This window comes from Salvelinus alpinus, chromosome 2 (assembly GCF_045679555.1).
Source record: "Salvelinus alpinus chromosome 2, SLU_Salpinus.1, whole genome shotgun sequence".
NCBI lineage: Eukaryota > Metazoa > Chordata > Actinopteri > Salmoniformes > Salmonidae > Salvelinus > Salvelinus alpinus.
The window spans coordinates 16,690,232-16,704,285 of NC_092087.1; the positions used below are offsets into that span (position 1 = coordinate 16,690,232).

At 44.2% G+C, this 14,054-nt stretch overlaps 1 protein-coding gene across 5 annotated transcripts in view; it reads left to right on the plus strand.

Annotated features, from left to right (window-relative positions):
- Window positions 1–409: 409 nt before the first annotated feature.
- The window catches only part of LOC139554874 (semaphorin-3F-like), a 107,445-nt gene continuing 93,800 nt past the window's right edge, over window positions 410–14,054 (plus strand). For 4 of the 5 annotated variants that reach the window (XM_071368121.1, XM_071368103.1, XM_071368138.1 and 1 more), the window contains exons 1-2: window positions 410–741; window positions 2,619–2,776. In XM_071368121.1, coding sequence (XP_071224222.1) covers window positions 2,662–2,776 — 115 coding nt within the window. In that variant the 5' untranslated portion in view covers window positions 410–741; window positions 2,619–2,661. The remainder of the gene's footprint in view (window positions 742–2,618; window positions 2,777–14,054) is intronic. The other variant, XM_071368113.1, reaches the window with a different exon arrangement.

Below are 14,054 nucleotides of genomic sequence, written 5' to 3' on the forward strand. Positions count from 1 at the left end.
GCCTGATCTATGCAAAGGAGATGTGTCATGCTGCATTAGATAAATTGTGGACACAAGATACTGACTGGTTTTCCATCCACCTCCCTACCTTTTTTTAAGGTATCTGTGATGAACAAATGCATATCTGTATTCCCAGTCATGTGAAATCCACAGATTAGATTCAATTGTTGCATGTTGCGTTTATATTTTTGTTCAGTATATATTCAGAAACGTCAAGTTTTTAAATTACTATACCTGTGGACCCTGGATATTGTAGACGTGAAATCTTGCAGTTGTGTTCCAGACAGTTGATTTTCAAGAGGGACGTACAGAGGCGTCGCCGCTAAGGTAAGTTCCCGCCCCATGGGTGTGTCTATGCAGGATACCCGCGAGCGCGCTGTATCCACCTGCCAATGCGTTTCCCCTTCAGTAGCCTACAGAGAGAGCTGTGTTGCATGCGCCGCGTTTCAACTTTAGCAACTACTCCATTTCAAGGAATAACGCTCATTATGAGAACAACAAAGTGGGATTGTACACAATAGACTGAGAAAAGAGCATAGAGGACACAAATATTGCAAGCTGAGGTGATTAACAAGTTAATTTGGAACCTATATATTTGTTACCAGGGAATCGTGCAGGATCTCCGCTGCTTCATTCGTAGGCTACACTGAGAAGAATAATTGAATAGGATTTTGTTTACTACCTTCTCAATGACTTGTATAACTGGATTCAACATAATTTACACCGGGCAATAATAACCAGGTAGGCACAACTGTAGGCTACTTTATTTAGCTCTAATGTTTTGATGCATAGGGCCTAAGCTTTTTCAGTCAAATCATGACTCATATGTCCATGTTGAATTATTTATTATCCTAAGAGATTACAATCAAAACACAATGGCTCCAGTAATTGAGTCGAACAATAATTGTGAATTAGGCCTATTGTCTATACTAGTCTATACTCTTTTAAGTCTACTGATTTAAGTGTAGCCAAATAAGAAGCTAATTCTTTGTGTAATCAAATCCAGTTTTATTGGTTTCTTTTTATTGTTAATATTATAATCATCTATTATTTTGTTGCATTGTGCCGGCATGAGGAACAATATTGTCTAAGCTTTCAGTCCCTGTAGTAGACTATCGCATGATATTAGCCATAATAAACCCGTTTTGGATTTCTTGCAGATTCCTCTGCATTTCAAACTGCTGTGGGAGCTCTTGCATGGTCTTTTGAGCTACTGTACTTCTCACGAGCGTCGCAAGAAGCGAGCATTTTATAGCGCTCGAGTTTCTTTATCCAACAGGCTGTAGAAATCTGTGCTGCTATTAGTGGGTGGTTTAAAACAGTCAATAGACTGTTGTTATTCTGTTATAACACAAGCATTTCCCCAGTTAAAGCTAGTCTAAAATGTTAAGAGTTGCCTAATTTAACTGATATTGCACAGACTTCTCAACGGAATAATTAATGTTTAGCAATAACAATGTCGTATCATTTTAAACCCAGTCACGCTTTATTTGGGCAAAATGGCAGGCTATAATTTGGAATTTTACGCTTGGAGGTCTGTCCTAACCTGGAGGGTTGAGGCTCTCATTGGGAACTTGATCCTAAATCCCTTCGTGGCAGCTTGACCTCATACCCTGTTGACCCGCGTTACGAGCAGAACAGTGCCATGCAGGAGGGATTTGATGGCAAAACATGTCTTTAAGTAGCCTTTATGATCTCCAAACCTCATAAATCAGTCTTAATATTAACATTATCTCTACTTACGTGGTGTTTTGTTAAATTACCATATTAGGTTATTCATACGCTTTTATCATGTCACCTTAAACGTCGCACGTTTTATTATTGAGATTACTGTCCATTTTTGGAGATGCCAGTGTTCTGTGCTACGTATGCGTAAAATATCTCCAGATAACATATTTGACAACAGACTCGTTCACTGGGCATAAAAGTAAACCTATATGCGTGTATGATTTTTTTTTTTTTTTTTTTGCGTGACAGGGCAGCGGTTAGCGGGTGTGTGGCAGACCCGCCAGACCTACGTTATTTAGGGATGTGGTAACACCTCTGGTGCTCTTTGCTCTCTGGGGTCTCCGGAGACGCTGGGGAGGAGGGAACTGTGGAGTGGTGCGTTATAGAATGGGACAGCGATGGGGATGTTGCGGGGGTCTCGGGAGTAAAATTAGATTAATGAAGATGCAGAATAGTTAAGGGGGAAACTGTAATTCAATGTGAACGAACGCCGAGCTCGGGCCGCGCCCCAACAATTCCATCCCTACATTGACGTGCTCTGTTGCTTTGTAGTAGTCTGTACCTGTACCGACTTACCTGGGAGAACAAGAGACTGCAGGTCTCATCTGTGATGTATCCCCCCTCAACAACACTTCCCTTTTTATAAGAGGAGTGACAGTGAAAGTTGGAATTTGTATGATAAATATCCTCAAAATGGATGCATAAACATTCACTTAGTGTTGATTGATACAACATGCAACACTTTTTTTTCTTGAAAAATGGCACAGAACCCTAACCCAGAAGGAGTTGGTAGGTCCAGTATGTTGCAGGTGTGAGTATGGGGTGTGGTACAGAGCTGATCATTCTCTCTCCCTCTCTCCCGCTCTCTCTCTCTCTCTCTCTCTCTCCAGCTTCCTGGACTGTTTCTCCTCTGTTTCTGGAAGCGGAGGGACCATGCTGTGGGACAAACTATGGTGGCTGTCCACCTTGCTGGCCCTGTCGGCCGAAGCATTGCCCACACTGCCCATTGAGCCCCTCTCTGCCCCTCGGGTTTTCCTCTCCTTCAAAGGTAAGCCATTCACACTTTCAGATATCTCAAATAGTTTGTGTGGTTCTCTGTGACTGAAAATAGGTGGATACAATGTCCTTGTATGTGAGCTCTTGTGGTTGCTTCTAGGTTTTTATTTTCACGGTTCCTCCTAGCTTTGTCTGCTCTTGGTGAAATGTAGGGTTTAGGGGGACTAGACTGCCGTTATAGCCAGCTATGCGCTTATTTTGGCACACCACGGTGTCAGTCAGAGCCCATCCCTCTCTCTCTCTGGCTGAAACCTGATTATCTGCTGAGAGAGGGGGCGATGAGAGAGATGAGGAGAGGTGCTGTTTGTTCCTACTGCTCACGGCCAGAGAGCACATCTTCATTAAACAGACTGACTGACTGACTACCACAGTCCTCCAACAGGGCTTTGCCTGCCCTCAGCTCCCCTCTGAAATCAAGTTGGATTTAACACTTGGCCGTGTACACATTTAGAGGGCCCAGCGTATTATGAATGCCTTTCAATGTCACATGAGGCCCTGTCTGTGTTTTGAACTGTACCTTCAAAATGGTTCTTTATGGACATCATCTCTAATGTCTTGTAGACCTAATTGCTGTGTCTATTTACAGGTGTAGGGGCTTACTTTGATCACCCTGTTGCAGTAGAACTTTCCTGCAATGCAGGGAATGTAAAACTTGTAGTGTATTTGAGGTATAAAAAGGCTTCTGAAGTTTTTAATTCCCACTTGGAAAATGTTCCCTTGTGAAAAATGTATCAACCCTTACAAAAATGTATTAATTATAATCCACATGTTCACATTTCCTGTGGCTGCAGGATTATTTTCCTGCTGTAGCAAATGGCCTCAAACTAATATCCTACATCTGTAGGCTAATCGTGAGGTGAACCCTGGGATGGAGCTCAAAGGAGCGGAGGACTCGCAAAGCCTCCAGATGACTTTAAATCCTCATCACCTCATCTGGGGACTGAGAGGAGATTCTGCACTTTTTATTTTTGTCTGCAAGTATGTAGAATTGGGCAACCTCTCTCTCTCTCTCTCTCTCTCGCTCTCTCTTACCTGTCTGTTTTCACTCTCTAATCAAGTTTGTTTTCACAATCACACTGCTCCAAATTGGTAATTTCTTTCCAATTTCCTTTCAATTAGTTCCCTTTTTTAAAATTGGTTTTTGAGAGACCTATATGCCTGACAGAGCATCTTTACTTTGTTGGTGACTAGAATTGAACATGAGCTGCACATTTTCTAATTGTGTCATTTTGGCTCATGCTGAGGGGAATTGCTTTTAAATGTGCCCATATTGATTCCTTTATGGACCTTGGTGAGCCAATTGTTTTGCTACACATTTTAAAAAGCATATCCATGGGGTCAAGATTCCTTGGAGCTTGCCAAGGGTGCTTAGCTGAATTTTAACAAGTGTATATCTAACCTCTTAAAAATGCAACTAATCTCTTTCTAGCCATCCAACTGTTTTTAAACAAGCTTTTTGATTTCGACACTCCAAGCTTTACACAACCTCTTGCACCTACTATTTCATGATGGCAATCTCTGTCTATTGGAGCAGTTGTGGTACAGTACATTGTGGATTGTGTTGCCTAAATGTGAATCCTAACCTGTGGCATCAGTGTGACTTCTGGCTAATACCGCCAGTGTGGTCTGGTGGTCCAAAGGTATTCTCTAATCTGGTTGGTCTATTGTCAAACACTGAGGTTAAAACCTTACCCTCCAGTTTCAATGTCAGACTTGTAGACAGTTTGTTCTAAATCATTTTTTTTCGTGTCATGTTTTGTGTTATTATATGTCATAATCTTGGATGAGTTGTAGTTGCTGTCGACCACCTGCTGGTCATCAGTGTGGTTAGACCTGGGCCAGTCCTTTCTGCTGAGGACTCAGACTTAACTAAAGCTAGTTCAGGAGTTTGTTTAGTATGTCTGGCATTATTGATTGCTTTGAAGCTGCGTGTGGGTGCCTTGCAACACAGACACACACAGATGTGCATTAACTGTGTGTATAAACATAAAAGCACAGACATGGCATGCACCTAAAACATCAACACATGGAGTGAAGGGCAGGGGCCATTAGAGAGAATGTATTTCCTTTGGATGAGGACTTGAGTTCATGTAGGCTCCTGCTACATGGAGAGGAAAGATGGATGTGTCCATCAGTCAACTCACTCAGGGAACTTGCGCTACAGACCATCTCACAGAGACCTTGGTCTGCCAGACTGATTCATCTAAGATGTGTAGGAGGCCGTTTTCAGTTAATGCTACTACACTGGTTGAATCCATATTCAAGTCATATTAGTTCACATTGCCATTTACTGTCTCCTTTTCACAGCTCAAAATCCAGGTTCTATTTTCATAGAAATGTTTTAAATCTCTTATCTTCTGTCGTTTTTTTCCTAAGCGGAGAGAGAAAATCTTTCTGCTACATGAGTGAAAGCGTTAAGGATTTACATGCTAAAGGGTGGCCCGGGGGGGAGAGGGGAGAGACACGTCACATGCTACCTAGCCATCACATAACTTCATTGTGACATGACAGCACATTCCCTATGATTATTTCCCAGCACAATGGTTAAGAAAAGACACAAAGCAAAATGCTCTCTCTGGAATTGTTGCTCATGTTGTTTAAAATGTAGTTTTCTATCATTCTGAGCTATAAATTGTTATATCATATTTATTTCTTCAACTGACATTTTCCTCCCAAGTATTGAGTACATTTTCAGTTTTACTTGATTCATATTTTTTTGTTGTTGAGTAAAGGTCCCAGATCTGTCTATAGTTTCTGTTGAATGTTGTCCATAACATCAGTCCGCCTATCTTATCATCTAATACTTGAATTGAAATAGATTAAGTCCCTATCAGCACTGAGCTCTCTATGTAAGTTTATATCAGTTGTCTGTAGTATATAGTGAGGTCTATAAAAGCAGCCAGTGAGGGGGTCAGAGTCGGTGCAGGGCTGTGAGTTATCACTCGTGATAAGGGAAGAATAAACAGCAACTGAGAGTAAAGGAATGTCCACTCAGGACTCGTAAGCATCGATCATCTCCCACACTGCTTTAGTAGTATGATATGAATGGTGAAGAAAACAGACATACACACCATTTACACCTATTGAATACACTAAAGCACTGTTGAACACAATGCTCCCAGTTAGTCACACACGCAAAAACATACTTACATGCTCCCATACACGTTAAAAGCCTTTTCTAAATGCTTATCGCAGGCTGGTTAGCAAACACATGTTAAGGTTATGAAGATAAAGTGGGCGCTTAGGTTTTCAAAGAACAGACAGTGTGTTTACAGACATCGTTGAGACCTATGGTAGACATATAGACACCCTGAAGAAGACACAGTTATGCCGAAACGTTGGTGTTTTTTTATCCAATAAATTACTGGGAGGTTATACTAATGGAGTGTGCGACTTTCTTTGTTGTTCTAGCTTCCAGTTTGTTCTCCGTTAGTCAGCACCTCAACACTACATCATGTTCTCTGGGGGAGCTGCAGCTCATGCTTTTTATTAGACATATAGACATTGCCACACTTTCTCCGGTTTTTGGTTGGGTGTTTTTCTTTTGGGGTCAGTGGAAATTGCAAAGTGGATGGTGGACGTTGTAATACAATGTTACAAACACAAACAAAGCACCACCGTTGTGTTCCTTATGAAGGGTACCCATTGCCATCTTATTTGTAAAGAGCTAATAGGACTGACTGGTTTCAGCCTCTGAGAGAAGAACTCTTATATTTATCCTCCAACAAGCTCTATAATCTTGTGCTATTTCAAGGTGTGGGGCTCCTCAGGGGTCATGAACCCCAAAACAGGAGCCAGTCACACTAACTGCACCCCCCCCACACACACACACACACACTTTGGGAGAATGGGAGCATATTAGCTAGTAATAGCTCGTTACGCTAATCTTCAGTCACATTCGAAAGTGTTTAACGTTGTTTTCTTTTTGCCTTTGGTCCAGGGTGAAACACCTGGAAACAGAGTTGGTGGTGAGTGAGTGAGGGAGGGAAATAGAACACTCTAAACGGGGGAGAAAATGCACAGCCAGACAGTCATATAATTGGACTATTTCTCAAACAGAATCTCAAGGTTATTTCAACTTCCCCTAGCTTCTCTCTTTCTCTATCATGTAACGTAATGGTTAAGTGATTATCACAGTAGCACAAAGAGCTCAGTGTTAGCTCACCTCTCCTGTCTGTGCTCTCAGGGTGGAATATATTAACACACAGATCGGCTCTGGCTATATTTCTGCTTCCCTATTATGTGAATTATGCTACTACTCACAGTGAACTTCACTTAGACTTCACTCAGTGTCTCTCTACGGCTCTACGATTACAATAGCCCAGGTTTCTTAGATTAGAGAAAGAAATGTGGGCGGACATGCAGACATGCCTACTGTGGCTGGTAAGAGAGGAAAGCCTATTCATGGTTAAATGCCTTGCTGGAGGTGCTCTCTCAGCTTTCCGCCTGCCTGTGGTTAGTTACTATACTGTATGGGTTGTCTGAAACCCTTGCTGACATGTCTACTGAAAGGGAGAGCATTATGGCAGTCTATTTGTGCGCAGTCTGTCTGAGAGCCAGCCTTGAACTGAGCCTTCCACCCCTGTCAGGGCCTAAGAGAGAGAGATGGCCAGCCAAGAAAGAAAGGCAAGAGTGACAGGGGAAAAGGCCACAGTCCGGACTCCATGTAATGGACACGAGGTGGGAATGTGTGTGTGTGTGGTGTTTGTGTGGATGGGTGTCTGTGAGTGTGAGAGTGAAACAGAGACAGTTAGATGCCCATGTCCAGACTGGCAGAGTAGATCTCCATCCATCTCTCTTCCAGGCTCCTAGGTTCCTATTTAGTTGGGTCCATTGTGACACTAGAGCCAGAGCTAAGTGCCCCAGCCTTACCAGAACAGAGGCCCATGCCATCCCTAAACCTTCCCTGGGCAGACAGACAGACAGACAGACAGACAGACAGACAGACAGACAGACAGAGAGACAGACAGACAGACAGACAGACAGACAGACAGACAGACAGACAGACAGACAGACAGACAGACAGACAGACAGACAGACAGACAGACAGACAGACAGAAACATGGTTTCAGAGTGTAACACTCCCAATGAGACCAGAACCAAAACATGTAAGGTACAAGGGTTCTTGCTCACCAATCAGTTAGGATATATTGTATCCACTGGCTGGTTCAACTGTTGTTGTTTTAAAACAATGGTTCACTGAAGATGACAAGAAGCTTTGTCAAGGTATAATACTCACTGGGGAGACCGTGTCTGGGTCTCTAGTTATGTCTGCTACTTGGGATTACTCACAGTTCATTTTCAGAGCAGGTAGAGGCGGCTGCTATTTGTCTAAGTGCTCATTTGGTCTTAAAGTTCATTCTGATTCCATGACATTAAACCATACGAACAGGGACAGGCAAGATGTGACAGAATGAAAACAGAACACATTTGCAGTCTTTTTATATCCTGATGATTTGCATAATTACTTATTAATGGGAACACTCCCACCTCCAGAAGACATATTCACCTAACCCATCTGACACAGAGAGCCACTGCTGTTAGGTAAGGATAGAGAGTGCTATGTCAGACACACTATGTAAGTAAGAGGCAGTGGACGCACTGTAGCTAGTACATCAGTGTGACAGGCCCCTGCCTGCCGTCCTCTCCTCTCCCTGCTCAAACTGTGCTATTCCGTCCCCTTACTCTGCACAGATACAGTGGGGAGAACAAGTATTTGATACACTGCCGATTTTGAAGGTTTTCCTACTTACAAAGCATGTAGAGGTCTGTAATTTTTATCATAGGTACACTTCAACTGTGAGAGACGGAATCTAAAACAAAAATCCAGAAAATCACATTGTATGATTTTTAAGTAATTAAATTGCATTTTATTGCGTGACATAAGTATTTGATCACCTACCAACCAGTAAGAATTCCGGCTCTCACAGACCTGTTAGTTTTTCTTTTAGAAGCCCTCCTGTTCTCCACTCATTACCTGTATTAACTGCACCTGTTTGAACTTGTTACCTGTATAAAAGACACCTGTACACACACTCAATCAAACAGACTCCAATCTCTCCACAATGGCCAAGACCAGAGAGCTGTGTAAGGACATCAGGGATAAAATTGTAGACCTGCACAAGGCTGGGATGGGCTACAGGACAATAGGCAAGCAGCGTGGTGAGAAGGCAACAACTGTTGGCGCAATTATTAGAAAATGGAAGATGTTCAAGATGACGGTCAATCACCCTCGGTCTGGGGCTCCATGCAAGATCTCACCTCGTGGGGCATCAATGATCATAAGGAAGGTGAGGGATCAGCCCAGAACTACACGGCAGGACCTGGTCAATGACCTGAAGAGAGCTGGGACCACAGTCTCAAAGAAAACCATTAGTAACACACTACGCTGTCATGGATTGAAATCCTGCAGCGCACGCAAGGTCCCCCTGCTCAAGCCAGCGCATGTCCAGGCCCGTCTGAAGTTTGCCAATGACCATCTGGATGATCCAGAGGAGGAATGGGAGAAGGTCATGTGGTCTGATGAGACAAAAATAGAGCTTTTTGGTCTAAACTCCACTCGCCGTGTTTGGAGGAAGAAGAAGGTTGAGTGCAACCCCAAGAACACCCTCCCAACCGTGAAGCATGGAGGTGGAAACATAATTATTTGGGGATGCTTTTCTGCAAAGGGGACAGGACGACTGCACCGTATTGAGGGGAGGATGGATGGGGCCATGTATCGCGAGATCTTGGCCAAAAACCTCCTTCCCTCAGTAAGAGCATTGAAGATGGGTCGTGGCTGGATCTTCCAGCATGACAACGACCCGAAACACACAGCCAGGGCAACTAAGGAGTGGCTCCGTAAGAAGCATCTCAAGGTCCTGGAGTGGCCTAGCCAGTCTCCAGACCTGAACCCAATAGAAAATCTTTGGAGGGAGCTGAACGTCCGTATTGCCCACCGACAGCCCCGAAACCTGAAGGATCTGGAGAAGGTATGTATGGAGGAGTGGGCCAAAATCCCTGCTGCAGTGTGTGCAAACCTGGTCAATAACTACAGGAAACGTATGATCTTTGTAATTGCAAACAAAGGTTTCTGTACCAAATATTAAGTTCTGCTTTTCTGATGTATCAAATACTTATGTCATGCAATAAAATGCAAATTAATTACTTAAAAATCATACAATGTGATTTTCTGGATTTTTGTTTTAGATTCCGTCTCTCACAGTTGAAGTGTACCTATGATAAAAATTACAGACCTCTACATGCTTTGTAAGTAGGAAAACCTTCAAAATCGGCAGTGTATCAAATACTTGTTCTCCCCACTGTATATGCCATGTCATCTCTAATCTGCATCCCACCTCCCTCCCTCCCTATCGCTCGCTCCGCTCTGCCAGCTGTGCATGTATACAGCGTTTATAATAGATGTCCAGGATAGCAGATGTTTAATACATATAAGCAGCATGTTTTCGGAATGAGCTCAGACAAGCCAAGTCAAGTGCAGTGAGTGCGGTCAGTCCCTGTGTCACGTGGGTCATGACGGGTGCTCTGACATTTTAGTTCAACGACAGCATGTAAGTGAGTCTGTGCTTGTCCGCTGATCTATATGTTTGGGGTGGTGAATGGAGTTCTTTAGGTTGGCTTTTTTCTGCTGAACATTTTTCAGAGACCGGAGATATAAAGGCAGTCATAGCGTGAAGGGGAGCTACTAGTCTGCAGTCCATGCTGACCATGGTGACCATGTTGACCATGCTGACCATTCTGACCATAGTGAGTGACCATGTTGACCATGCTGACCATCGCTGACCATTCTGACCATGTTGACCATGTTGACCAAGCTGGCCATGTTGACCATGCTGACCATCGCTGACCAAGCTGACCATGTTGACCATGCTGACCATGTTGACCATGTTGACCATGCTGACCATCACTGACCAAGCTGACCATGTTGACCATGCTGACCATCGCTGACCAAGCTGACCATTCTGACCATGTTGACCATGTTGACCATCGCTGACCATCGCTGACCATCACTGACCAAGCTGACCATGCTGACCATGATGACCATGATGACCATGCTGACCATCGCTGACCAAGCTGACCATTCTGACCATGTTGACCATGTTGACCATCGCTGACCATCGCTGACCATCACTGACCATCACTAACCATCACTGACCATCACTGATCATCACTGACCATCACTGATCATCACTGACCATCACTGATCATGCTGACCATCACTGACCATCACTGATCATGCTGAACATCACTGATCATCACTGATGATGCTGACCATCACTGATCATGCTGACCATCACTGACCATCACTGACCATCACTGACCATCACTGACCATCACTCACTGATCATGCTGACCATCACTAACCATCACTGACCATCACTGATCATCACTGACCATCACTCATCATGCTGACCATCACTGACCATCACTGATCATGCTGACCATCACTGACCATCACTGACCATCACTGACCATCACTGACCATCACTGATCATGCTGACCATCACTGACCATCACTGATCATGCTGACCTTCGCTGACCATCTCTGACCATCACTGATTATGCTGACCATCACTGACCATCACTGACCATCACTGACCATCACTGACCATGCTGACACACATTTCCTGTCTAGACCAGTCGCTCCTTTACTCTGTGACTGTCTTTTTATCTCTCAGGTCTTTGAAAAATTGCTTCAACAGAATTATATTCAGTGGCTGTGGCACGCAAGCCTGCAGCAATTATTATTACCTTGGCTGTGTCTCTCTCTAGAGATGGTGGTGGGAGGGGTGAGGGGGGCATACTGCATCCCAGCAACCTCTGCTCTGCAGGAGTCGTGCTGTCAGACTGATTATTCAAGAAGGGAAAACAGAAGGTGACAGCTTGAGCTCTAAATATAGTGTCTGTCTCTGTTTCTCTCTATATCCTCCTCCTCCTCTCCTCCTCCTCCTCCTCCTCACACCCTCTCTTGTTGCTTGTTGGTAAGGGGTTGGCAGAGGCAGGGAGGGGTGTCAGAGGCAGGGAGGGGAGGAAGAAGCAGGGAGGGGAGAGGAGGCAGGGGGAGGGAGGAGTGGGGATTACCTAGCACAGCATGGGCACCCTGTTTTAGCACGCTTCAAAGGGGAAAGGGGAGATGGCCGCAAGGTGGGGGGGGGGGGGGGCCTCTCAGGGCGGAAGGGTTTGACATACCGGCTCTGTCACAGCGTCACCGTCACGGTAACTAGGATCACAGGCCTGAGGGAAAATAGAGCGTGTTAAATCTCCTCTGTTCTGTGTGGTCTTATGTCAGCCCTGTTGCATAATGATGAATCTGACTGCTGCTATAGTACTACCGTATAGCTATGATCCCTGTCTCTCCCCCTCAAAGTGATGTCATGGATTTTAAAAGAAAGACGTGAAGCACTTCAAGACTATCCTTCTCAATCAAAGGGAATGAACAGCAAATGAAAAGCAGGCAGGCTGATGCTGTTTATACCAGTGTGAGCAGAGTATTTCATGACAGCAGGCGACAGTGGTCAGACAGGGTCCATAACTAAGTATTTAATCATGCTGCAATCTCTCTCCGTAGAGTTATAAAGACATACCATCCAAATTAAATCAGAATCACTGCGTTTTTATTATTCTTAATCTGTGGTTTGGGATTGCCAGGCCTTTTAATTAGAGTCAGAGTTGTTCCTGTGTACAGGAAAAGGACAGATTCCCTCATCTCAGGGATCAGCTCATCAGCCTGTCTAACATAGCCCGGTCTATGGACAGGCTGCAGAAAGGAATGGGCACTGAGGTGGCATGACATGGAAAGGGCACTGTTGAACCGGATGGATGGGAGAGAGACATTGTGGTGTGGAGTGAAGTTAAGATGGAGAGAGAGAGAAGCGGAAAGAGTCGTCAGGTCCGGAGTCTTCCTGTCAGTCACTTACAGTACTCACATACACACACCACGCTCTCCCATGTTTTCCTCATTCTCACAGCCTTCTTTACTCTTACAGTACTCACATACACACACCACGCTCTCCCATGTTCTCCTCATTCTCACAGCCTTCTTTACTCTTATAGTACTCTCCTACACACCACAGTCTCCCATGTTCTCCTCATTCTCACAGCCTTCTTTACTCTTATAGTACTCTCCTACACACACCACAGTCTCCCGTGTTCTCCTCGTTTTAACAGCCTTCTTTACTCTTATAGTACTCTCCTACACACATCACAGTCTCCCGTGTTCTCCTCGTTTTAACAGCCTTCTTTACTCTTATAGTACTCTCCTACACACACCACAGTCTCCCGTGTTCTCCTCGTTTTAACAGCCTTCTTTACTCTTATAGTACTCTCCTACACACACCACAGTCTCCCGTGTTCTCCTCGTTTTAACAGCCTTCTTTACTCTTATAGTACTCTCCTACACACACCACAGTCTCCCGTGTTCTCCTCGTTTTAACAGCCTTCTTTACTCTTATAGTACTCTCCTACACACACCACAGTCTCCCGTGTTCTCCTCGTTTTAACAGCCTTCTTTACTCTTATAGTACTCTCCTACACACACCACAGTCTCCCGTGTTCTCCTCGTTTTAACAGCCTTCTTTACTCTTATAGTACTCTCCTACACACACCACAGTCTCCCGTGTTCTCCTCGTTTTAACAGCCTTCTTTACTCTTATAGTACTCTCCTACACACACCACAGTCTCCCATGTCCTCCTCGTTTTAACAGCCTTCTTTACTCTTATAGTACTCTCCTACACACACCACAGTCTCCCGTGTTCTCCTCGTTTTAACAGCCTTCTTTACTCTTATAGTACTCTCCTACACACACCACAGTCTCCCGTGTTCTCCTCGTTTTAACAGCCTTCTTTACTCTTATAGTACTCTCCTACACACACCACAGTCTCCCATGTCCTCCTCGTTTTAACAGCCTTCTTTACTCTTATAGTACTCTCCTACACACACCACAGTCTCCCGTGTTCTCCTCGTTTTAACAGCCTTCTTTACTCTTATAGTACTCTCCTACACACACCACAGTCTCCCGTGTTCTCCTCGTTTTAACAGCCTTCTTTACGCCGTTCTCTTTATTTCACCCACATTAATATAACCTTTCAACAGTTTTTCCCTCCCCATTACTTTTATGCTCCCTAGGGCATGTACGGTAACAGCCTGATGTTTTAAGATAACTGCTTTATGTACCCTTATGAATTTGACTATCTATGCATGTGTGCATCTGTGGAATTATGTTTTGATTAGAATTCTGCCAACCATGAAAACACCAGATCGGATAAAGCTT